The 26,789-nt window shown below is 34.4% G+C and overlaps 1 protein-coding gene across 1 annotated transcript in view; it reads right to left on the bottom strand.

Moving 5' to 3' along the window:
* Positions 1-3,405: 3,405 nt before the first annotated feature.
* LOC111058843 overlaps positions 3,406-26,789 on the bottom strand; it is a 62,812-nt gene continuing 39,428 nt past the window's right edge. Inside the window, exons 7-13 of the mRNA XM_039431733.1 lie at positions 23,213-23,403; positions 16,123-16,377; positions 8,997-9,236; positions 7,445-7,564; positions 6,930-7,012; positions 4,240-4,281; positions 3,406-3,746 (exon numbers count right to left, since the gene is read on the bottom strand). Of these exons, the coding sequence (XP_039287667.1) occupies positions 3,602-3,746; positions 4,240-4,281; positions 6,930-7,012; positions 7,445-7,564; positions 8,997-9,236; positions 16,123-16,377; positions 23,213-23,403 (1,076 nt within the window). The 3' untranslated portion in view covers positions 3,406-3,601. The remainder of the gene's footprint in view (positions 3,747-4,239; positions 4,282-6,929; positions 7,013-7,444; positions 7,565-8,996; positions 9,237-16,122; positions 16,378-23,212; positions 23,404-26,789) is intronic.

Raw genomic sequence — 26,789 nt, 5'->3', positions numbered from 1 at the left:
TGACTTTTGAAGCCCTATTGTTAGCTAACAGAAGCTGATGAAAATATTTCAATTGCGTAGATTATGTCCTAAGAACCTGTCCAATAGATTAGAAAAAGAAAAAAGAATGAAATAGTTTTTTGTGCAACTAGTGCACAAAGTGACAGTTTGCTGCACCAAAAGAAACGTTTACTTGAAAATGGCTTCTTGAGTGCAGCAGAGGAACTTTGCTCACGTATTTCACATTAAATTTTTCCTACAGTTACCATTGAATATGAAAAGTGGGTAATTATGGATAAAATTATGGCTGAAATCCATCAAATGTTCGTGTGTGTGGTGCTGTTATTAATAACAACCTTAATTCATTTAAAAATTAATAATCCAATTGAAGTTGAAAATTCTCAGCCAATGTTCTCATTTTTATTCATTCAAGAATCAGAAAAAATACAGATAAAACAAAAAATTTGCATTCAAAATTCAGGCCAACAGCTGGTTGTGATGACTGCAAAATGGCTGAACCGACAAGCGCGCGACCTAGCGGGAAGAATCATACCTAACTTCGTTTCATCCAGCTAAAAACAGTATTCAGATATTTAGAATATTATGATTAACTAGAATTACCGAAGAATACTATAAGTAAACTAAAAAATATTTATAAAATCACATAGACAACAGAAAATATTTTATTGTAGTATATTCTAATGTTATTTTATTAATTTTATTGACATGGATTTCGAACGGTAATTATTTAACCTGAAAATTCAAATTTCAAAATGTGTGTTTGCTACATTTCTCATTGCTTGGAGTTGAAATAATTATTACTGTCAATAGAAAATAAACATTATTTATTATTAAATAATGAGAAGTTATTATTTAATTATGATTTAGATAAACATTATTCTTGTTTTGGATTTCTAGATTGGGATTTTATCATAAATGTAGCCATTACAAATAGGGTATTTATCATAGGGTAGCCATTGAAATGATTCTTATCTAAATCTAACCACAGTCATTGTTACCAAATTAATTTTTGTTTTCGTGCACTAATCCTCCATATAACCCACCAACTATTTTTTGTTGCCATGTTGCAAATCTGGAGTGCAGAAAATTTTTTTCCCGCACTAGAGCGGAAAAGTGATTCTTTGCGTTCTGTAATCAGTGCAGGAATGGCCACTTTTCAAGGTAATTGTAGGAAAAAGAAATTAATGCACAACCTTAAGGCACTATTCAAACTTGCTCGGTCGGGTTTAGTGGGAATATCACATTGGAACCTATGAGAATAATATTTTCACTATACCGGATACGAACACTGATACTGACATGTAAGAATATTCTTCCTATAATATGAGTTCTAATGAGGCAATTCAAACTTGCTAGTTAGGGCTGAATAGGAACAACAGGTAATACCCTTAAAGCCAGTTACACCAATACTGAAATACCTACAATTGCTTACTATCACTTACTTTAATAAGTGAATATTTCCTATTTTGGTGATAATAACGTGAAATATTTTTCTTCTATGTTTGGTTTTCAAACATATAAATTCAAAAATCTACTTTGTGAAAATAATTAAGGACTGAACATTTTGTGAAGTGAACAACTACAAGACTTGAACTATTTCGGACTATTTGTCTCAGTTGTTTATCTTTTTCTGCTGCGATCAACACACCAGTTATTCAATATTCAAATTAAACATTGATACTTCATCACAACAGTAAAATGTGAAGTAAAAAAAAAAAAGATTTTTTCCAGTTCCATTCCAGTGAAGAATATATTCAATTTGAGAATTTTTGTTGAATCTCTCCCTTTATTTAGAGCTTCCAAGTTTTAACCTTATCTAGTTTATTAACCTTATTATTTCTAGTTTCATTCAAAATTTAGACTTTTTGAATAATTATTAGGTTACTGTTCTAGATTTTTGATTCTAGACTCTAATAGTATCAAAATCTGAGTATTGAAGAGCGTAAATTGTATTTTGAAAAGTGAAAATGACATAACCAACATTTTGATTTGGACAGTATAGTATAAATTGGAAATGGGACAGTTTTGGGCATGAGCCTGTTGTGCCTTTCCTCATGTTAAGTATTTGTACACAATGTGATAAATGAATAAATGAATGAATAAATAAATTTGGGAGAGGAATAGCACAAGGTTACCTTATTTTTTCTCTCCATATCATTTTGATGATGTACTTATTGTATGAATCAATCAATCACATTGGAGCTTATGAGAATAATATTTCTACTATACCAGAAACTAACACTTATACTGATATGAGGAAATCCAGCTAAAACGTTTAGAAACAGGATTTTCCCAAGCATTACTACACAACAGAAATTTCTAGAGTCGATTTCTAAGTCACTGTCAGCATTCTATATAGATGATATCAATGCTAACGATTCAATCAATGCTGAAAGTTTAAAGTGAATTCCACTAAAGAATCGTGAAGAAACAATCTCAACACTTGAGATTGTGTTGACTTCAAATAATCGTGAATCACTCACTTGAGATTGTGTTGACTTCAAATAATCGCGAATCACTCATTTGAGATTGTGTTGACTTCAAATAATCGTGAATCACTCATTTGAGATTGTGTTGACATTGAAAAATCGCGAATCACTGATTTGAGATTGTGTTGAGTTTAAAGAATCGTGAATCACTCACTTGAGATTGTGTTGACATTGAAAAATCGTGAATCCCTCATTTGAGATTGTGTTGACTTCAAATAATCGCGAATCACTGATTTGAGATTGTGTTGACATCAAATAATCGTGAATCACTAACTTGAGATTGTGTTGACTTTAAAGAATCGTGAATCACTCACTTGAGATTGTGTTGACATCAAATAATCGCGAATCACTGTTTTGAGATTGTGTTGACTTCAAATAATCGCGAATCACTGATTTGAGATTGTGTTGACATCAAATAATCGTGAATCACTCACTTGAGATTGTGTTGACATTGAAAAATCGTGAATCCCTCATTTGAGATTGTGTTGACTTCAAATAATCGCGAATCACTGATTTGAGATTGTGTTGACTTCAAATAATCGTGAATCACTCACTTGAGATTGTGTTGACTTCAAATGATCGTGAATCACTGATTTGAGATTGTGTTGACTTCAAAGAATCGTGAATCACTCACTAGAGATTGTGTTGACTTTGAAAAATCGCGAATCACTGATTTGAGATTGTGTTGAGTTTAAAGAATCGTCAATCACTCACTTGAGATTGTGTTGACTTTGAAAAATCGCGAATCACTGATTTGAGATTGTGTTGACTTTAAAGAATCGTGAATCACTCACTTAAGATTGTGTTGACTTTGAAAAATCGTGAATCACTTACTTGAGATTGTGTTGACTTCAAATAATCGCGAATCACTGATTTGAGATTGTGTTGACTTCAAATGATCGTGAATCACTTATTTGAGATTGTGTTGACTTTAAATAATCGTGAATCACGCACTTGAGATTGTGTTGACTTCAAATAATCGCGAATCACTCATTTGAGATTGTATTGATTCACGAAGTCGCTTACTGAAGGCCAAATTTAATCCTAGAGTCGTTGTTCTATTCTCATGGTTTCGGTTTCACTTTCTGGGAGATGTTGGTTGATGATCTTCTCTACTCCATGAGATTGACGTGCTTGGGAGGGGGCAGGAGGTCGCTGTGAGGATATTCGCCCAACAGCATGGCGGCAATCCACCTCATCTGCTCTTCACGGCTGGGTCCTGCAATTGTGCAGCCGAAGAATGGCGTTTCTTTGCATCTGAAATCAAAGAGTTCATTTTCAAGTACTATTTTAAATCAAAAAATTTGTTTGTTTTCCTGTTTTGATTTGTGAATAGTTCAGTTCATAATGTGGCATTATAAATTTAGTTTTTTTAATAATAATGACAGTAAAAAATTAAATTGAATTGGAAAACCTATTGAACTGTTGTATTAACTGAAATGGAACAGTATCGAGTGTAATCCTGTTTGGCATATCTAAAAGTTCTGCAATTGTACATTATAGAATTGAAGTCATGGAATTATAATTTATTGATATGCATACATACTTTTAAATACAGTTATGGAATAAATGATTTTTGTTATGATGGAATTTACAAGCATAACCACGAATTTTCGAGTAAGTCTAACTTTAATGTTAGGTCTATAGAGTTTATATAGTTGTATTCGCTTGTGATCAGAAACGGAAAATAGCATTGATAATAGATGAGTTATTTAATATTAAAATATTGTTATGAAAGGTATCCACTCACCTTTTAGGCTTATTGTTTTTGCTAACGAAGGTTATTGACCACCTGAAAACACAAAATACAAATTTGAGAATGATGTTTATTCATAAACTCTTCAGTCTATCTCTAGGAGATTTCGATTTTACAATCATTACTCAAAAATCTCTCTTATACTCTTATTTATTCAGTAAATTATTTGAAACAAATCATATATAGGGTGCGGCAGTCAATCCCGCATTTTTGAAATAGGTGTAAAAAATAAACGGACGTAGATATCAAAGTTATATTCATAAAATATTTTTCTACATTAAAAAGCATTTAAGAAACATTGAAAATAATCACTGTTTGAAAATAACATCAGCAAGATGGCGGCCTTCTCGAGTACGGCATTAGCGCAGGCGATTTGCGAAGCTGTTCATAACATCACCAAGCATAGGCTGAGGAATTCTTAGGCTGAGAACTTTAGGTATTGGAGTGACCAGAACCCGCAAAATTACATCAAAAACCTCTCCATTCATCTAAGGTAACAGTTTGGTGCGCAATGTCCTCGTCGGGTATCATAGGCCCTTATTTTTTTGGAAACGAAAGAGAGCGATCTGTTACTGTGAATGCTGAGCGCTATTCAACAATGTTAAGGACATTCTTCATTCCTCAGCTTCGGCAACATGAAGTGAATGAAGAAACATTGTTTCAACAAGATGGAGCAACAAGTCACACAGCCCGCGTGAGCATGAATGTTCTTAACGGAGTTTTTCCAAACCGAGTGATTCCCCGCAATGGCCCGGTTCCGTGGCCGCCCCGCCCCGTTCACCAGACCTCACTGCGTGTGATTTTTTCTTGTGGGGTTACCTAAAAAGTAAAGTATACGAAGAAAGACCTCATACTGTTGGTGAACTGAAGGCAAGAATCCGGCTAGAAATTGAGAGAATTCCTCAGCCTATGCTTCGTGATGTTATGAACAGCTTCGCAAATCGCCTGCGCGAATGCCGTACTCGGGAAGGCCGCCATCTTGCTGATGTTATTTTCAAACAGTGATTATTTTCAATGTTTCTTAAATGCTTTTTAATGTAGAAAAATATTTTATGAATATAATTTTGATATCTACGTCCGTTTATTTTTTACACCAATTTCAAAAATGCGGGATTGACTGCCGCACCCGTTATCTATTTTTCAATACAATACAAAATATAAATTAAATTAGAAATACATAAGACCAAACAAATGGCTGAAAAAACTTGAGAATTCAAATCTAAGTTGAATATACTATTAAATTTACAGTCATTATAAAAACAAAGATAATTTCTATTGTAATATCATTTCTATTATAATATTCTAATAATGTGAATAATTGTATACAGACTATACATGAATTTGAATTAAAAATCAAAGAATTGAAATAAGTTGAGACTTGGCCGATATTCGATGAAATTACAGCGTTGCTAAATTGTGAAACTGCCACAATATGAAGTGAAGAAGTGCACACAAACAATTAACAAGAATTATTTTACATAAGATTGGTTTTGAAAACACTGGGATGTTGTCAGAAATATTACTAATTTATTGTAAAATTACTAACATCCTAGTGTTTTTATTATGAATAGATACCACATCTCACCAAATAACAGTATCTGAAGATTGGTTTTTATTTATAACAGAGGTAATAGTATATTTTCGCACCTAGGGCCGAAAATGAGACATTTCCGGAAATACATTTTTGCCCGTGGTGCGAACGCTATTTTTCGCCACACAAAAAAAAACAATATAATATATATGATAATAATTTTGTTTATTAGGCACTTCCAAAAGCAAAACTGAAAGGTCATAGCTCTAGCAAATCTGAGGTAATCTGAATATCAGAAATTGTCAAAGTATTTATATTTTTTTTCATTTTCAGTGGATACAATTACAAATCATATTATAATATGATCGGGAAAGAACAACAGGCAGGGCCCAACACTATTCTGTTCCCAAATTTTGATAATGAATAACATGTCCGAAAAAATAGTTTGTTTTTAGTAGTTTTAAGTAGTTCCAAAATTATCCACCAGGTTTAATGGTAATCGCAGTACTTAAGCTGGGTTTGGTTTGGGTAGATTTCAATATGTCTTAATAACCCAAAAGATTATGTTCAATTATGTTTTAATGTGGGAGGTTGAGTTTATACTTTTTTATTCTTTTAAATAGCACAATAAGATGATATGATTATGAATGTTTTGATTCTTGAATAATAAACACAAATAATTAAAAGTTTTTTGATCAGCTGTTTTAGCACACTTGAAATTTGGACAATCTGAATGTCAACAATGCTTGTTATCGTCGACTGCGGAAATAGAGGTTAGAAGTCTTCTCCTACTCTGAAAATCGAATTTGAATCGAATTTGTATTTCATTCATCCAAATAGAATGATAGAATCTTATTGCAAAATACTTTATTCAATTCTAGAAGCATAAACTGATTCCGTTTCATAAACTATTTTGTAAACACGTTCACATCAAATCAGAATCAGCTGACTTCAAGGTTATTTTACAGCCCTAGGGCCGTAAAAATTTTACCGGCCTGGTCGGAAAACAATCATTTTCGGCCTCCTTATGACGCACGAAAACCAGCTCATTACATCCAAGTGGGGCGAAAATAATATTATTGAGCCTGATTCTCTCCACACTGAGCCTTTTCTTATTGTTCTTTGTGGAGAAAAGTTGATAAATTGCAATTACCTCATTTGTGGATTTCGTTTAGGCTCATGTCCCAGGTACCACGAAATGTCTTCAATCCTCCACTCACCAAGCTTGCATGAACCCTATTCATGAAAAAATGATTAAATAATAGAAAAATGTTATATTTCAAATCATTTTACTAAACCATTAAACATCGAACTACAAATAACAAAAGTGATATGTTTAAGAATCAAGCAAGAATATTAAATATGTAGCCTACTAGACATGTTCATTGACTAGGCATGAAATATCAGTATTTATAATAAATAATAGGAATTGACATTCCGGAGAAGTGATGGGTAAAGTTTTATTTCCTACACTGAACAAAAAGCATAATATAATAATATGTTGGGTTCTGAATGTCTAAAGCTTTATCCTTGTATTTACTCAAACTTTAATCAATATAGAAGAAAATTTAGAGGAATCGTTGAAGTTAATAAAAATATAAAGTTGAAAAAAGATAGTTAATAAAACTATAGTTGAAAATAATTAAAAAACTGGGAAATCATACTTACAGACTTGTCTTTGTAGTAAGAGAGCTTAGCCTGACTGAATTCAAAGACGTATGACTTGAAAGATTTCGATTTCAGATCAGCAAACTTCAGCTCTCCACTTTTTGGAACAGCTTGTTTAGCCTGAAAATCAAGAAAAATGATGTCAACAAGAGTTATGCGATCACACAATAAATTGAAATCAATTTGCAAAACAAAAATCCGGAGATAGGACGGCTCCGTCTTCCCAAAGGTGCGTACAGACTTTCGCTCTGCTCCGCAACCGAACGTCACTCCAGCAGAGCGATTGATGATCGACCGGGGAGCAACAGTGGTTCGACCGGGGAACGCGAGAAGATCTAACATCTTCTGTAACGTTCATGATGAGTGCGACTGCAGTGCGGGGGCGGAGCGACTGCGGTACGATGGGGGAACGAGGGCGGTACGAGGGCGGACCGTGCTCGGTGCGGGTTGGAAGCGCGTATATGTGTACGCAGCTCAAGACGTATCTCTAGTTACAAGACGCTAGGTATATGACGGCCTTTACAATGACTAAAATGATTCATGATAAAAATTTAAAATTTGCATCTCATATTTATTTTTGGACGAAAGTTGACCTTGAACTTCTTACAGAACAAACATAACCTATTTTTTGGACATGTAATCAAAATTTGGGAATGGAATAGTTTTGGGCCAAGCCTGTTGTTCCTTCCCAATCATATTTATATGATTTGTTATTGTATCCACCTCTAAATAAATAAATAAATAAATAATGATTACTGAATGACAAAGCGTTCACAATTGTGCAAAAAATCGAACAAATGACGACCCTACAGTCTGTATATTACAAACAACCATACGTTAGTTGTAGATAGGAGTCTACAACAATAAGAGACAAGCTGTACTTTTAGGAGTAAGTTTGTTTTTCGGTTCGAGTTAGAAAATTTCTCTAATAAGTGAATATTCTCTATTTTTAAAATAACTGAGTGTTATAAATCATTATCTGGTATTTACAACATCCAAGTTCGAAAAAATGGTTTGTATAAATATTTTTGGACAGAAAATTTTGTGGAAATCTAGAAGACATAACCTTATTTGGACTTTTCGGGCCGATTTCCGAGCTCGGGATTTGGCTAAGTTCTAGACATTAAACAGCTGGAGTAAGAAAATTGGCTTTCCTGAACGGGGCGTAGTGGTAGTCATTGTCAAAGTCACGTTTGAATTAAATTTCAAAAAAAAACTAGAAAATTAAACACAAAATAAAATAAAGAGAAAATAGTGTAATGTTTCAGCTATTTTGAATTATTTAGAAATGTTTAATTTTGTCAAGGAAAAACGTTTCCAATTATAGAAATGAGAAAATAAAAACTGCGACTACGCCACGCCCCGTTTTGGAAAGCTAATTTTCTGACTCCAGCTGTTTAAAGTCTGGAACTTAGCTAAATCCCGAGCTCGGAAACGAGCTTACCTTAATTTGGGAGAGAAATAGTACAAGGTATTCATAGTTTTTCTCTCCCAATCTGTGCTTCATTGTAAAAAAGAATAAATAAATAAAGTATAAAAAAAGACAACTCACCAGCGGCATAACCTCCTCGAAAAGCGTGTTCTCAGCCAACACAAGACAGTTGTTCTTGCAGTCTGCGTCGTCCCAGTAGCTCCACCTGAGCACAGACTCCAGCACTCGCTCCGAGTGGTGCAGCGGGCGCGTGAGGGCGCCGTCCAGAACTGTCTCAACCAAGCACAGTCGGTGCGGTGGGTGCGGCGTCTTGTCACTCAGCGCCGCACAGATGTCGCCTGATAAGCGCAAGGGGTTCACCTAAATAATTATCAAATTCATTTTATATTATTTACTTATTTTTGTAACAAACATCATTGATGTGAAAACATTCAAAGCGGAATTACTTCATGTTTTTCTGTATCATTATATTATTTATTAGAATTACTATTAGTAGGCTACTTTTTATTATCGTTTATATTGTCTTCTTGTTGTTTTTTCATGTTTTTTCCAGTATTATTTCACTTTGTACTGTTCTCTTTACGAACTAACACTTAGAAGATTTATTATAATTTACATTTGTCTCATGTATCTTGTATTTTGGCGAAATAAATAAATTGGTAGATGAATTAATACGGCAATCCTTGTGTATTTTTTTATTCAAATTTTTAATTCATCTTCATTGACCGAACGAAGTGAGGTCTAAGATTCAAGTCGACGGTTTGGCATTTCTCTTAATGTTTGAATGTTTATATGTTGCGCATTTACGGCGAAACGCGGTAATAGATTTTCATGAAATTTGACAGGTATGTTCCTTTTTAAATTGCGCGTCGACGAATATACAAGGTTTTTGGAAATTTTGCATTTCAAGGATAATATAAAAGTAAAAGGAGCCTCCTTCATACGCCAATATTAGAGTAAAAAATCAGACTATGGAATTATTCATCATAAATCAGCTGACAAGTGATTACACAGATGTGTAGAGAAGCCAGTATATTACTGTATTTGTATAAGGTCAATAGTTTTAATCAAAGACATTAAAGAGGTATGCATCTTTAAGCTGGGTTTACACCAAAGTTATTAACAAAATGGTTATAACTTAATCCTTATAGATTCTATTAGATTGAACGGAAGTTGGCTAACACATATGTTCATCATGTGTATGATAAGTTATGTTCAATCAAATAAAATCTAAAAGGATTGAGTTATTAACATTTTTTTAATAAATTTGGTCTAATCGCAGCTTTAAGGTCTTTGGTTTCAATATTTTGTTTTGCAGTCATGGTATTATTATGCGTGCCCATCAGTATCAATATTCTCACATTCGAAAAAACTAATTTAATAGGTGAATAAAAATAATGCTGGAGAAATTATAAAATTTTTGATTCTAATAAATTAATTTTCATCAGATAGGAAGATCATCACGGAACTGGATCAATTATACCATATGGAATACAAATTCAAACGTGAACTGTGTTTGTTAACATTTAAAACAGTTGACATCTGGTACTTGTGGATGAGAATACTACGTGAGGTCTACTGTTCACAGAACTACTAGTCTATTTCCTCTTCAATGATACAAACATTTTTGAATAAGTGACAAAAACACTGAGAAAAAATATTATTCACATGGGCTATGGTGGATGTGTGCAAGTTATCCAATAATAATAATTTAAAATGGTTTAAATGAAGTATGATTTAAGTTAAGATGGTTCAATCACGAGGAACCATCTTGATTTCCCTTAAGGCCACTGAGATTTCAAGCTTAATATGAGCTTACATTATTTAGGCCTATAATAAATCACATTTCAAATTCTTCATTTGATTATATTCTTCAATAGTAGTTTATACAAGAGTTTGTTCATTATTTATTGTTTTTGAAGGGACGGATTCAAGGATCCAAAGGTTCAAAGAACCCCACACGCCAACCAAAGCTTATTGTGTTCCCAAATAGTATGTTAGTTAGGCAAACCAATACCTGTGTCCTTTAGAATAGAATAGAATAGAATTGTTTATTGATCAACAAATATAACATAATATATATGGATCGTGTCAAGTTAAAAACTACAAAATAAAAAATAAATAGGCTATAATAGGTACAGTCATGCCATGAGAAAATGTCTTAAATTAGTCGCGACAATAAGTTATTCCGTACAAGCAGGCAAAACAAGGTGAGTAGTTCATTCTCATTTTAAAGTTAACATGTGTAAATTTAACATTGCAATATTTGACTATCGAGATATTCCTCTATTGTATAGAATGCGTTACGTCTCAGCAGTTCTTTTACTATTCTCTTGAATTTGCTGCTTGGAAGACTTCTAAATGTTAAGGGAAGTTTATTGAAAAGAATAACCTGCTGGTATTTATGGCTTTTATAAGTCTTGTGCAGCCTTATAGAAGGTTTTATCAAGTCAAATTTATTTCTTGTGTTGTGATCATGATTTTCTTGCTGTTTCATAAAGTTATCTTCATTTTCCTTCATGTAAATTAGATTTACATAAATATACATACTAGCAAGGGTTGGGACGCTAAGTTTCTTGAAAGCATCTCTACATGACTCGTTGAATTTGAGTCCTGCAATGCATCTTATGGCTTTTTTCTGCCATAGAAACACTCTGCTGGCAGAAGAGCAGTTGCCCCATAAACGGAGACCATAATTTAAATGTGAATGGAAGAGACCGTAGTATGCCATCATCAAAACTCCAGGGCTGACTGATAGTTTAAGTTTACGTAGAAGAAAGGTGACTCTTGATAGTTTGCAAGAACCAGGAGTTTTCCCCTATACTAACATCCCATTCATCACCTAGTTGCAATCTTTGTCGCAATCCAGTGTGATATGCTTGGCAGTCTCTTCAGATTGATTAGTCCTCGTGACCTATGTGAGTTCCACTCCTGGCCTTCTTTGTAGGTCCTTCCGCTGAGGTAGTTGCCTCTAGGGCGCCCGGCCACCATTGACTCAGCTTCTTGACCCACTTTTGTGCCTGGTTTTTCACCCATCACTGATGTCAAGGCAACTTCTGGAGGTCCATTTTAGTCGCCTCCTACGACAAGCATGGATACTGTGGGTGAATCTATTTAAATTCTAAATTATGGTATGTATATTTCTGGACTTGGAATTTGATTCAAAGTGAAGCAACATAACCTATCTTTTAGACATTGGCTTACTACTATCAAAATTCGGAAAGGGAGCAATTTTGGGCTAGGCCTGTTGATCCTTTTCTAATCATGTATTTGATGTGTGTATTGTTAAATGTAAATAAATTAATTCTGGTTTTCCTACTCATTCTTGAGTACGATGATCGACTCAAAGCTCCCCCAACCCACAGGGGGGCTATACAAGAGTTTATGAGGGTCTATCTCGAGTAAGATGTAGAGTTAAGACACTAGTGAGCGAGCATAGCGAGCGAAGGCGTGTCTAAAGCTGCGTACACATATTCGCGCTTCCAACCAGCACCGAGCACGCTCCTCCCTCGTACCGCCCTCGTACCAGCATCGAACCACAGTCGCACCGCCCACGCACCCATCATGAACGTTATGGAAGATGTTAGATCTTCTCGCGTTCCCCGGTCGAACCACTGTTGCTCCCCGGTCGATCATCAATCGCTCTGCTGGAGTGACGTTCGGTTGCGGAGCAGAGCGAAAGTCTGTACGCACCTTAAGGTTGGCCACTAACGATAGAACATGCATGATGCACAGCCGTGTCGTCACAGCTGAACGCATCGAGCAAAATTTGTTGATGTTAAGTTTTTCTTCATTTTTTTCACTTTGCTGCTGTATTTGAGGTTGAATTATTTTTGTATTATTATAATTCGTACTTCACAAACAGAAAATGTGAGCAAATTCCCCTAGCCATCAATGGGAAACCTGTTCCGTTTGCTAATGAGGCCAAATACCTAGGCATGACTCTGGATGCAAGGTTGCGTTGGAAAGCACACGTGAAGAAGAAGAGAGAAGAACTAGGTATCAGATATAGAAAAATATACTGGTTGATAGGCCGAAATTCTGCTCTTTCAACCCACAACAAGATCCTCATCTACAAGCAAATCCTGAAACCCATATGGATGTATGGAATCCAACTCTGGGGCTGTGCCAGCAAGAGCAACGTCGATGTAATCCAACGATTCCAGAACAAAGTTTTGAGGAACATCTTCTATGCTTCAAGATTCAGCCGAAACGCCGACATTCACAGAGACCTGGAGGTGGAGTTCGTTGCAACAGAGATTGGGCGCTTCGCACGCAAGCATGCAGACAGGATCCAACGGCATGAAAATGAAGAAGTCGCTCAGCTACTTGACAACATACATATGCTGCGCAGATTGAAGCGGACCAAACCCTTCGAGTTGTGTAGTGTTGTGGAGTGAAAATGTCAAAAGCAGAGCAGTGTTGATGGTGTGAATGTGTATATTGTAATAGCCTACATGATAATTCATTTATTTATTACTATTTTAGTTTTTTGTCAATTTCAAGTTAGTTGCTAGAAGTAGTAGTCCTGGTGAGAACTACCTATCTTATCAATATTTAATCCATTATTATATTGGGAAAAAATTGCTCATTGTTTTTAGACAATGGGATTTAATATATATATATATATATATATATTATATATATATATATATATATATATATATAATATATATATATATATATAAAAAGCACATAACAGAAGACACTTTAAAGTTTGTAATATAAATTAAAACAGGAGACACGATATAAATAGATTGAAAACACTTAAAAACTTACATTAGAAATGGGGGGAAATTTTCAGAGACTGAGTCTCCTTTCTCAACCGAGCACAGACTGCAGTATTTATTGTTATAGGTTGTTTATTTTATATTGATGATGATGTTTATTATTTTAACTCTCGCTGATGACAAAACATGCATGATGATGATGACGATAATGTTTATCATGCATGTCCTACTATTTGTGGCCAGCCTGAAAGGTATAAAAACTGCAGTCTGTGCTCGGTTGAGAAAGGAGACACAGTCTCCGAAAATTTTCCCCCATTTCTAATGTAAGTTTTTAAGTGTTTTCAATCTATTTATATATATATATAATTCGTAATTTTCCATTGTTTTATTTATTGTTATAGGTTGTTTATTTTATATTGGACGCCTCTCGCTGATGACAAAACATGCATGATGATGATGACGATAATGTTAATCATGCATGTCCTACTATTTGTGGCCAGCCTGAAAGGTATAAAATGTGAAGGTTAAGAAGTGAAGTTTGAAGAATAAATTTGGATTCCCACATACCAGTATCAGTATCAATGTCTGCCAAGAAACTTGATCAGTATGGTGGTTCAAAGAATAAGGCCCGGTTGCACAACAGCCGGTTAAATTTTAACCGTGATTAATTTCACGAGAACCAATCAGAGAAGGCGTTTTTGAAGAGACGGCTTCTCTGATTGGTTCGCGTGGAATTAATCACGGTTAAAATTTAACCGGCTGTTGTGCAACCGGGCCTAAGTGTTGAAAACTTGAGGTTGATTGATGGAATTAATTGTCGAACAATCAACAACCGACAACTACTAGAGGCTTTAGTCATCAGTAGGAACTGACTTCGCTCATTCAATAAACTAGTAGTTCTGTGAACAGTAGACCTCGCGTTCAGTAAGTAACAATGACCAGTTGTTATGTTTTCTCAAAAAATAATAAATAATCTATAAATTTAAAATGTCTAAAAAAATCCTAAATAAACATAAAGCTTTCTGTCCTATCGTACCGTGACGTGTCGTCCCGGAATGTGAGTGTGAGCGTTGTTATCAGGTCTGACTGCAACGGTCTACAACGTTGATGGAAAGATACATTTTCAAGATGTTTGATGTTTTTGAACGGGTAGTATTATAGTCAACTGTCTACTAACGTTGATGGAACAATAAACGACCTATACCATGGAATATCTTCTTATGCTATCTTTTTTTCTATGCTTTACCTACTTGTGTTCCGCTAATATTTTGAAATATTACGAAAATTTTAGTTTGCTCATACCTTAATTTAAGCAATTTAATAATATAGCCTACTCGTACATCATACTATTACATGTCTGCCAGATTCGAACGAAAATGTCTTTTGCCATCTGCGTTTACATTGTTAGATTGAAATAAGTACGGTATAATCAGAATTTTTACTGAGAGTAAAAAGCCCACATAACTCCATGCTTTTGCGTGGGTAGTAGGAAGAATGATGATAATGATGATGATGATGATGATGATGATGGTAAGAGATGAGTGAATCTACCACCTACCTACTATAATCCCTAGTTCTGTTTTACATATACATTTATTATACTAGTAGCTCTGTGAACAGTAGACCTCACGCAATATTCTCATCCAAAAGTACCTGATTGAAACTATAGACCTAATGGAAATACACCAATAGACTGGCTTCTCCATACATCTGTGTAATCACTTGTCAGCTGATTTATGATGAATAATTCTATAGTCTGATTTTTACTCTAATATTGGCGTATGAAGGAGGCTCCTTTTTCCTTTTATATTATCCTTGGAATGCAAAATTTCCAAAAACCTTGAACATACGTGACGCGCAAATTAAAAAGGAACATACCTGTCAAATTTCATGAAAATCTATTACCGCGTTTCGTCGTAAATGCGCAACATATAAACATTCAAACATTAAGAGAAATGCCAAACCGTCGACTTGAATCTTAGACCTCACTTCGCTCGGTCAATTATATTATAGTTTTTATATTATATTATGTTCTTTATTTCGTGACAATCGTTAGAGCCGTTTTCGAGATCCGGTGAAATGCAAACATATAAACATCTAAATATGTAAACATATAAACAGAAATTGCTCGTTTAATAGTATAGGATATGATTTAGCATTTAAAGTTACCAGCTGTAATAAACACGTCACCCTGTTATAAATCGTACAATGAATCGTTTAATGAAAACATAAAATTCATCTTTGAAACAATGATTTAACCTATTTTTTTTAATTCAACACTTAACTGATAGATATTACTACCAATTGATTGAGAAGAATATGTTGTCGGAATAATAAATGCTGCATTACTAAGCACATAGGAAGTCCGTATTGAGATGTAAATAAAAATATCGATTGTCAGATAAATTTCATGGATTCACCAAGTAAAGTCAAGTGTGACATGAGATACATTGACTTTTTGGCGGTACGAAGGTCGCCGGGTAAGCTAGCTTAATAGAAACCCAGAGGAAACTCACGGTGACTTGCACACAGTTGGTAGAGTCCTTGCTGCCGATATGTATCCAAATGCGCAGATCTCCAGCCGGGGCCATCACCTGCGGCTGTTGCTGGGAGCTGCTCTGGTGATAGCGCTCCAACACCTCCGCCATGCGTCTCTCCCTGGCGATCTCCTCCTCGTCCACCATAAACAGCTGCGGGTAGAGTTGCACCAACTCGCCTATCACCTCCGACTCCTGGCGGGACCAGTTCACTTCCCCTGTCGAGTTTACTGACTGCAAATATTACAAAACAAATAATTAGGGGAATAATAGAGAAAAATAAATTATTAATAAAATAATAGATAATAATGAGGCATACGATCGATAAGCATGAAACAGAGAACCTTTCAAGATTAATGTTTCTCCATTTGTGTGTAACAAAACACATTTCAACTAAATGAGCATAATCAAAAAATCTGGTGTGGCGCACTCACACAACTTTCCTTGCCGTTATGAAAATTGATCACCTGACGCTAGTGCACATCTCCAGTCTACTATTCAAAGATTTGAGCCAGCTGGTGACTGGGCAATAACGCTGGAGACACACGAGGTCTGCTATCTCTTCATAGTGAATGATTTAATAGAATCAACAGTTGAATGAATGAATGAATTTATTTGCCAAAAACAAAATACAAAAAAGCTTTACAAAAAATAAATATAAGTATATGCTACTGCACTTAAATCAAGATACATACATTTATTTAATTGGATATAATAACGAAATGATATCCTTTACATTACAAACAATAGTTTTAAAATGAAGATTCAATTTATGATCACATGCATAAGTACAGTAGGTGAGGCAAAAACACCGGCAAAAGGAAGATTCCTTGTGCGCCAGTGTGAGTCGTGAATCAGCTTAATCAGGGATGTAATATATAAACTTGAATCTAGCGTATGAAGTGTTCGAAAATATAATTTATAATATGAAGTTGATTATTGTATAAAAGTCAACGATTGGAAATAATTCAAGTTTAGCCATGCCTCTATGGCTCTTTTTCTGTGTTTATTATTTCGGAAATTATTAAGTGGGAATTCACTTTCTAGTATATTTATGAATTTACTGCTAATGTAGTAAAGTTGCCTTCTAAGAAGAGCTGAGTTGGTGTTATATATTTCATATTTTCTTATTGTATTAGGTCTAAGATTATAATTATGTCATCGGCTAGAGGGAAATTATGCTCGTATTTGAAACTGTAATTTGTTATGCAACTAAGATATAACTGTCGTATAGTTTTAACATCAAATTCACTGAACAAAATCTTACTATCATAAGTTCTAGGTTTCTTTAAAATTGTCTTTATGATGAATTTTTGTATTAGAAAAAGGTTTTTAATATGGGTATCGAAAGTCCCACCCCAAACTATTAAACCATATCGCATTAGGGATTCTACTAGTGCCGTATATACCTGTTTGCATTCTGAGAAAGATAGCACATTTTTCAATTTATAAAATTTATAAGATAGGTATTTTAGTCTCTTACATAGGAAGTTAACATGGATGTCCCATTTGAGACACTCATCGATCCATATACCAAGATATTTGAGGTTTGATTTCCTATTAATAACAGGGCAGGAACATCTATTAATGTTTGGTTGATTTATTGAAGAACAGTTTGAATGGATTTTTAACTTATATTGATTATTAGGTTTACCCTCTCTATTTGCTGAAAAAGCTATGTAATTGGTTTTTTCTACATTTAAACTCAAAGCATTAGAGTCCATCCAGTTCTTCACAATTTTCATATCTTGCTCTGCAACAATGAAAGTATCATTCCAATTATTTTCTGAAAATATAATCACTGAATCATCAGCAAAAGATGAAATTCTCCCATTCTTTAGCTTAATATTCAGCAAATCATTTACATAAAGAATGAAAAATATTGGTGAAAGAACAGTTCCCTGGGGCAGGCCGTAAGATGACAGTTTCTCTATACTTTTATTGTTATTTATTGTTAAAATTTGGAATCTATCTTCCAAGTAACTTCCAAGTAGTTGCCAACAGATTGCAATTGGATAATCTTATTTTCTCGAATTTCGAGCTTATTTTCAATTTTAGGTGAAAATGTTACTGAACATTAATTGTAGAGATTCTCATTCTCAATCTTTTCCACTTGAAATTTTTTGTTTAAATTGTATCTGAAGCCTGATAATTGAGAATCTAAAATCAAACTTTGCTTAGATGGGGCGGAGCTCCTGGAATTTTTACAGATATGGGATTTGTGGCAGTTGATAGAGCTTATCGATGACTCTTTTGGTATGATTTTAATCAAAATCGTTGAAGCCGTTTTCGAGAAAATCGCGAAAAACCCTGTTTTTGACAACATTTTCGCTATTTTAGCCGCCATCTTGAATCGAATTTGATCGAAATTGTTCGTGTCGGATACTTATAGGGGAAGGACCTTAAGTTCCAAATTTCAAGTCATTCCGTTAATTGGGAGATGAGATATCGTGTACACAGACGCACATACACTCATACACACACACACAACACACACATACAGACCAATACCCAAAAACCACTTTTTTGAACTCAGGGGACCTTGAAACGTATAGAAAACATGAAATTAGGGTACCTTAATTTTTTTCGGAAAGCAATACTTTCCTTACCTATGGTAATAGGGCAAGGAAAGTAAAAGCATGGAACAAAGAACCTTTCAAGATTAATATTTCTCTATTCATGTGTATAACAAACACACATGTTCTTGCGATAAAAATAATATCGTGAATAAGTGAGATTAATACTTAATGAATCATATCAACATTTAGACTGAATAATTTTTTAATAATACCGAGCATTATTATAACTACTAAGTGAAATGTAATCGGGCAAGCTGCCATGAGTTGCTGTAGAAGGCTGTATCAGGACGTAGCTCAGCCACGCAGAGAGCGATCTGCGATCCCTTGAATAAAGTAATCCATATCTGAGATCACTCGTTAATAATAATAAAATATCGAGTGACCTGACTGGCTCAGGTCTGGTGTCAGAGTTTTGAGGTCGCAACTAATCAATTTCAGGGCCTCTGACATGACCTAACGACTGATTTTTAGATGTTAAGATGTAGGAAATATTTTATTTTGCAAGTACTAAGTCACAATATTAGAACTACTGAGATAGGTAAGTAGGCTGAATCAAAAACTATACAACAAAAAAATTTTGATTTTTTTCAAAAATTCCACTCTTTTTCGATAATAATGACGACAAATTTTAGACATCATTGTTCATGTTTGATGTATAATATATAAAAAGTTCTCTTTTCATGTAGTGTTCATTATTATTTCTGGAAAGTCATTATTTCTGGAACTAATTGATTGATCACAGAGTAATAAATCATCCCATTTTTCTTATAAATCATTTGAATCAAGCCAAGTCAAGCTAGGTTTGTTGCAATAAAACTGTTCTAGTAACTGCAGTTAGTGGCTGAGTGAGGTGGGTCTACAACTAATTTTTACACATACAATATTAGTTAGCTAATAGAGGTGGGTTTTTTACTGAGGTTCAAATGAAATGAATGCATACAACTAAAGATAAAATCATATTATTTACATGCTTCTAATATACTGAGAAATGAATACTATAAAAAGTGAAAAAAATAAAAAATTCTGGAGCAGCAAATATGTGATCGAATAATAACGTTGTTGTGAAACAAATGATCAACTTGTGCAAATTTTTGCAAGAATATGAGAATGACAAAAATAATTGCGATTAATCAATCACTGTACTACACGCTTACCTCGCAATTTCATCCTCATTTAGAATGACTGTTTGACATAGAAAATATTCATCATACTATCTATGTAGAGGTTGAATTCACATTTGCTTAAAATTATTCGGACAAGTCAAATGGGTTTGTTACAATGAAACAGCTCTAGTATCTTCAGTTTCACAAGAACAAAATTACGATATCAGTAAGGTCAAAATATTATCATCTACATCAAGAACAACACCGATTCTTATTTACATTACAAATACATTACAATATACAATATTTGAACTAAACTACATATACTATTAAAATATACGTATGTAAGTATTATATTACATAGTATATGAAGTTTAGTTCAAATATTGTATATTGTAATGTATTTGTAATGTAAATATGAATCGGTGTTGTTCTTGATGTAGATGATAATATTATGACTTAAAATTTAAAACCTAAATTTTTCTAATATGTCAATAATAGATATAATATTTTTTAAACAAAGCAAGTCGTTTAGTTTAAATACCTAATTGGCAACTGAATTATTTTCGAAAACACATAATAACTTTTATGGAAGCCTCAAGTCAAAATTAGATTTGCGTGTCTCTTTCCTGTATAGGGCTACTTGTAATATAAATATAAAGAAAATAAAAATCTCAGTACCCAGAATTCTACACTGTACGGTTCTACAATATTGACAATGACTCAGTCCAATTGATTAGTTTTCATATCCTAAAATTAATCAGAGAATATACCTTAATACATGTTGTGATAAAATATTTTAAAAAAAAGGGTACTGAGATTTTTATTTTCTTTATATTTAGATTTGCTTGATTTGGAATAACTTGGATAATTCAAGTTAATAATAATTTACCAACTGATTGAATAATTAACAACTAAATGATGGTTCTAAACCCTGAACTATACGGTGGTTCGGAGCCGGCCTAAAGCTGTAGGTCCACTCTATCTCTCATTATCATTGGTATCATTAATTACCCACGCACAAGCCTATACTGAGATCAACGTTATAATGGCAGTATTTGATAACATTGGTGTATCTATCCTTGTCAATCATTCCACAAAGCCAAAACAGATTGCGCTATCCTTTTCTAGCTCCGCAACTCTGCCAGATCGTTATATTTCTAACTATGTAGAAATATAATATTGGTTGACAAGATATCAAATCTCAGTTATGGAAATTTATTATTTTATCATTGGAATAGTTATTTGTGCAACTAGTGCGCAAAGTGACAGTCTGCTGCACCGAAAGAAACGTTTACGCCCGAGCCTTAGGCGAGGGCGGAATGGCTTCTTGAGTGCAGCAGAGGAACTTTGCTCACGTATTTCACATTAAACTTTTCCTACAGTTACCATTGAATATGAAAAATGAATAATTATGGGTAAAATGATGGCTGAAATCCATCAAATGTGTGTGTGTGATGCTGTTATTAATAACAATCTTAATTCATTTAAAAATTAATAATCCAATTGAAGTTGAAAATTCTCAGCCAAAATTCTCATTTTTATTCATTCAAGAATCAGAAAAAATACAGATAGAACAAAAAAATTCACATTTAACATACACGCCAGCAGCTTGTTGGCTGAACCGAGCTGCAAAATGGCTGAACACAACAAGATGGCTGAACCGACAAGCGCGCGACCTAGCGGGAAGAATCGTACCTAAGTTTGTTTCATCCAGCTAAAAATTACTGAAACACGATTCAGAAATTTAGACTTTTGCTCAAATTACCGAGAAAAATGCTCAATGTAAACTGAGAAATATTTATAAAAATAACATAGACAACAGTGAATATTTATTGTAGTATTGTTATGTTTTTTATTATTTCTATTTATATGAATATCGAACGGTAATCATTTAACCTCAAAATTCGAATTTTATAATGTATATTTGCTACTTTTCTCATTTCTTGCAGTTGAAATAATAATTATTATTATTGATAATTATTATCAATAGAAAATAACTATTATTTATTATTAAATGATGAGAATTCGTAAATGATGATTATTTAATTATGATTTAGATGAACATTATTCTTGTTTTGGATTTCTAGATTGGGATTTTATCATAAATGTAGGGTAGCCATTGAAATGATTCTCATCTAAATCTAACCACAGTCATTGTTACCAACTTAATTTTTGTTTTCGTGCACTAATCCTCCATTTAACCCACCAACTATTTTGTGTTGCCATGTTGCAAATCTGGAGTGCAGAAAAGATTTTTTCGCCCCACTTGGATGTAATGAGCTGGTTTTCGTGCGTCATATGGAGGCCGAAAATGATTGTTTTCTGACCAGGCCGGTAAAAGTTTTACGGCCCTAGGGCTGTAAAATAACCTTGAAATCAGCTGATTCTGATTTGATGTGAACGTGTTTACAAAATGGTTTATGAAACGGAATCAGTTTATGCTTCTAGAATTGAATAGGTATTCTGCAATGAGATACTATCATTTTATTTGGATGAATAAAATACAGATAAGATATATATTATAAACTATTCAAATTCGATTTTCAGAGTAGGATAGAACTTCTAACCTAAACTTCCGAACAAGCATTGTTGACGTTGACATTCAGATTGGCCAAATTTCAAGTGTGCTAAAACAGCTGATCAAAAAACTTTTCATTATTTGTGTTTATTATTCAAGAATCAAAACATTTATTATAATAATAATCTTATTGTCATTTGGAAGAATAAAAAGTATAAACTCAACCTCTTACATAATTGAACATAATCTTTTAGGTTATTTAGACAAATCAGAATAAAAAAAAAAAATACTTGGACAATTTCCTGATATATTCAGATTACCTCTGATTTGCTAGAGCTATGACCTTTCTGTTTTGCTTTTGGAAGTGCCTAATAAACAATTATTCTCATATTTATATTGTTTATTTTTCTGTGTGGCGAAAAATAACGTTCTCACCATGGGCAAAAATGTTTTTCCGGCTCTCAATCTTTTCTAGTCCTCGGCCTACGGCCTCGGACTAGAAAACCGATTTCGAGCCGGAAAAGTCTCATTTTCGGCCCTAGGTGCGAAATATACTATTCCCGCACTAGAGCGGAAAAGTGAATCTTTGCGTTCTGTAATCAGTGCAGGAATCGTCACTTTTCAAGGTAACTGTAGGAAAAATGTATTTTCTACACGAATTGAATATAATTGATTATTTTAAACAAGAATTAATAGTTCATATTATATCAGATATACGGGTGCTGTCCCCTAGAAATCAGTGGCAAGGCAGAGAATTGGCTACGCTGTTCTCCTATATTTCTCGAGAACCTCACTCATCGTGAAGCTCATGTGGCCATCATACTCATCAAAAAATCAACAAATTTACAAGTGAACAATTTACTGACCTCGACATGCATAAGAGTGGGCGCCCAAATTGCTGCCAGGTTTTTGATGGGCATGAGATTTCGCTCCCTCTGCTGGTCAAGTGCGTAGAGATGAGACAGCAGCAGCCGTATTGTCAGGTAGTTAACAGTGGGCAATTGCTCCAGCTGAGTCCTGTAGATCGACAATTTCTCCTCCTCTGTACACTTCAGTACTGCAACAAATTGCAATTAAATAATTAAAACTCGAATTCATTGAGGTATAGAAACGAACTAAACAAAGTGTCGATATAATGAAATAATCTGAACGGAGAATATTGCAAATATGATCGAAACAATGCTTATAAAATCAAAACAGGAACAAGGAACAGGCCTAGTTCAAAACTTCTCTCCTTGTCTCACTTGCTTCATCGGCGTGCAGTTATTATTTCAACTATACTTGTGATTTATTTACTCAACCAACTTTGTAATAAAGTTGATAACAAGGAGAGGTTGTTTTCAAGAAGAATACAGGGCAGGCCAAGAAAGAGCTGGTTGGATGGCGTGTCGGAGGAACCACAGTTCCTCTTGTGTTCCTCACAGTGCATCATGGGTACGAGAGCATGGAAAACTAGGGTGAGGAAACAGATTGGTGGAGATGGATACATTATAGATAGATAGATAGATAATAGCCTCTATTCATCACACTATTATTAGAAGTGCTGTGGGAGAAGTTGAAAAAGTGGAGAGGCTTGGTGACGGAGGCCAAAGTTCATGATGGACTGAAGCGCCGAAAACTTTGTACTGACTCACTTATTTACCAAGTACATGAATTCAAATTGAAGTTAGAATAATGACAGCATGTCGGTGAAATTCACAAGGGTGAACTCGCAGTTCATGGTTCAAATCTTTACTTATTTCTTTTTGTTAATAGTAAAAATGAAGAACATTGTCGATTATTTAGATAATTACCATGAACTTACTGAATATTAATTTGCAAATGCTTAACATAAAAATACAAAGTGCGCCAGAGAAACTTACTTATTTGAAAAAAATCCCGTGCGTTGAATTGGTCGTGTAGAGGGGCAGGAGGGGGCGCATCTGGAGGGGGAAGTTCTCAAATTTATCCTCCCTCAAGTAAATTAACCATCATGCTCTGGTCTAGAGAGCAGCAGGCTTTCGCAGTTGAGAGCTTCTTTTGTAATGGTCGATTTGAAATTCCTCCCCACAGACTCGTTCCTGGCTATAATTCGATTCTGGGTTAATTCATTTCAGGTGTGTGAAAGTGTCGCTAAACCCAGAAATGGACTTCAACGAACGTGCGTTCTCCACGGCGTTCGACTCGCAAATGGTATGGCTGCTATGGCAATTTTTGACTCCACTGTTCAACGAATTTTCCATGAAGACCTTCAACGTCATCCCTAAATTGGCTGTTGTTCAAGAATTGAAATTTCACCATAAATTGGCTGTTGTTCAAGAACTGACCGAACGAGATTTTGTTGCCCGTCAAACTGCATGTGATATGCTGTTGACAACCTGCCTGAAGACGCGGTCATTTGACAAGGCTCATTTCCACATGCGTTTCCTCAATGCGATTTGTATGGGGTTATTTGAAATCCCTGGTTCATGTCGATCGACCATCGACCACAGCACACCTCAAGAACAACATTCGCGATGCCGTTGCCAACATACCGATTGATATACTGCAACGAAATTTCAAAAATCTACTTTATCAGTGTATGCGCAATGGGGGTCGCCATTGGTCTGATGTCATTTTCAAGAATGCATGGAAAAATTGAGATATTGTATTCTCATATAAAAAAAAAGATTGAAACAATATCTAAAGTACTTTTGTTTTTATTGACCTTTCAATAAGTAAGTTTCTCTGGTGCACCTTGTATTAAACACAGTAGAACAAAATAGCTTGATTTCATTTTGTTTTGCTGTAGAAGATGATTTTATGAATCGACTAGTACTAGTAGAACATTTTAGGAGTATCATTTTTAACCTTTAATTGGCCATTAATAAAATACGAATGTATATGAAAGAATAATTTTTTCACATAAAGTTACTTACACTTATGCTAATTCTTATGCCGTGAATGTTGAGACATTTGACATACCAGTGACCCACCCTAAAAAAACCCGCTTCATAAAATGTTGCCGCCAAATGAGTTAAAGTGGGCTACTACGTTGTTATGGAACTCCTTATTAGTTTGGAAGTTCTGCCCTCAAGTCATGTCTCAAGTCTGGGGAAAGTATAAGTTACTAGTGGCCAAGTAATGGTGGATGATCGAAATCATCCCATTTGATTTGCTTTGCAAATTGTTTGTTTACACCAGCATTGTGAGTCCGAGTTGTCATGCATCACGACAATTTCGGAAGTCATAGCTGACGTCTTCTGAGACCATTCAAGCACAACATCATAACGTTTTCTGCCTATAATTTGAATAATTCGTTGTTAGATTTATGCTGAACTATCGTCTCTTGCTTGCAAAAACGAATTATTATAATATTTTTCTTGTGTGAAGCCACAAATTCTGAGCAGTACTCAAGTGGCATACAACATGTCATTTTAAGAATGGAGTCACATGAATGCTCTAAAACACTTCTCAATGGTATAAGGACAAGCCTCTACCAGTGTCCTAATCTATTTATTCATTTTTTATTTATTTATTTACAATGCAAATGACACTAATGTAATAACATTGAAAGATAAAATAATAAGGCAGTCCTTGTGCTATTTTTCTTCCAGATTTATAGGTGACAAAGTCCAAGATAAGGTTAGAATTTCACTTGTACAATTTTTTATTCCAAAATAAACTATAAATGAAACTATAAATTTTGAATTTCGATGGCTTAAATTGATAAATTAATTAAAAATAGTCCACTCAATTACCACTTTTAATAATAATATTGGAAAATTAAGAAAATTTGGAACTATTCAAGAAACACAAACTCGTAAACACTATTATCTTTGATACGAATAACTTATAGCTGCTACACAGCCTTATATCCTCGGGAATGCAATTAAAACACTTGAGTCCTGAATAATACGGTCCCTTTTCGAGAAGAGTCAGTCTATGGATAGGGAACTGGATTAATCCTGTATTTTTACCTCGTGTTTCAAAAGTATGACGAATTCGGTTAGCATTAAAAATATTCTTGTTTTTGAACACAAACAGAACAACTTCAAGGAAGTATATCGCTGGAACTGTAAGTAGACGGAGTGCTTTGAATATGGTCTTACAGGAGAAATATGGACCCCCCCCCCACAAATCCGAAGTGCTTTTTTTCGGCATTTTCAAGTTTGTGTTCAAATGAATTCTTCCAGCCCCCCAAAACAAAAACTATATCTAATGCCTGAAAGAAAATACCCATGGTATTTTACACCTTTAGAGCTGTCTTGTGATTTGAATAACACTACGCAACTAGCACTTAGCGGCAGACACAAGTGAGGCGGCCATTTTAGTGGGTCTATAACTGGACAAAAATTGACGATTTGGCCGCACCGACCACAGGGCGTTTGGTGGGGATAACAAGCTGTTCAGCTCTGTAAAGTCGACTCTCTACTTATGATATGATGTGTCTTATGATATGAGATCGGAGGTTTAAAGAAAAAT

The sequence above is a fragment of the Nilaparvata lugens genome, chromosome 6 (genome assembly GCF_014356525.2).
Source record: "Nilaparvata lugens isolate BPH chromosome 6, ASM1435652v1, whole genome shotgun sequence".
NCBI lineage: Eukaryota > Metazoa > Arthropoda > Insecta > Hemiptera > Delphacidae > Nilaparvata > Nilaparvata lugens.
The sequence above is the reverse complement of the archived record's forward strand: the minus strand, read 5'-3'. Positions and strand labels throughout refer to the sequence as shown.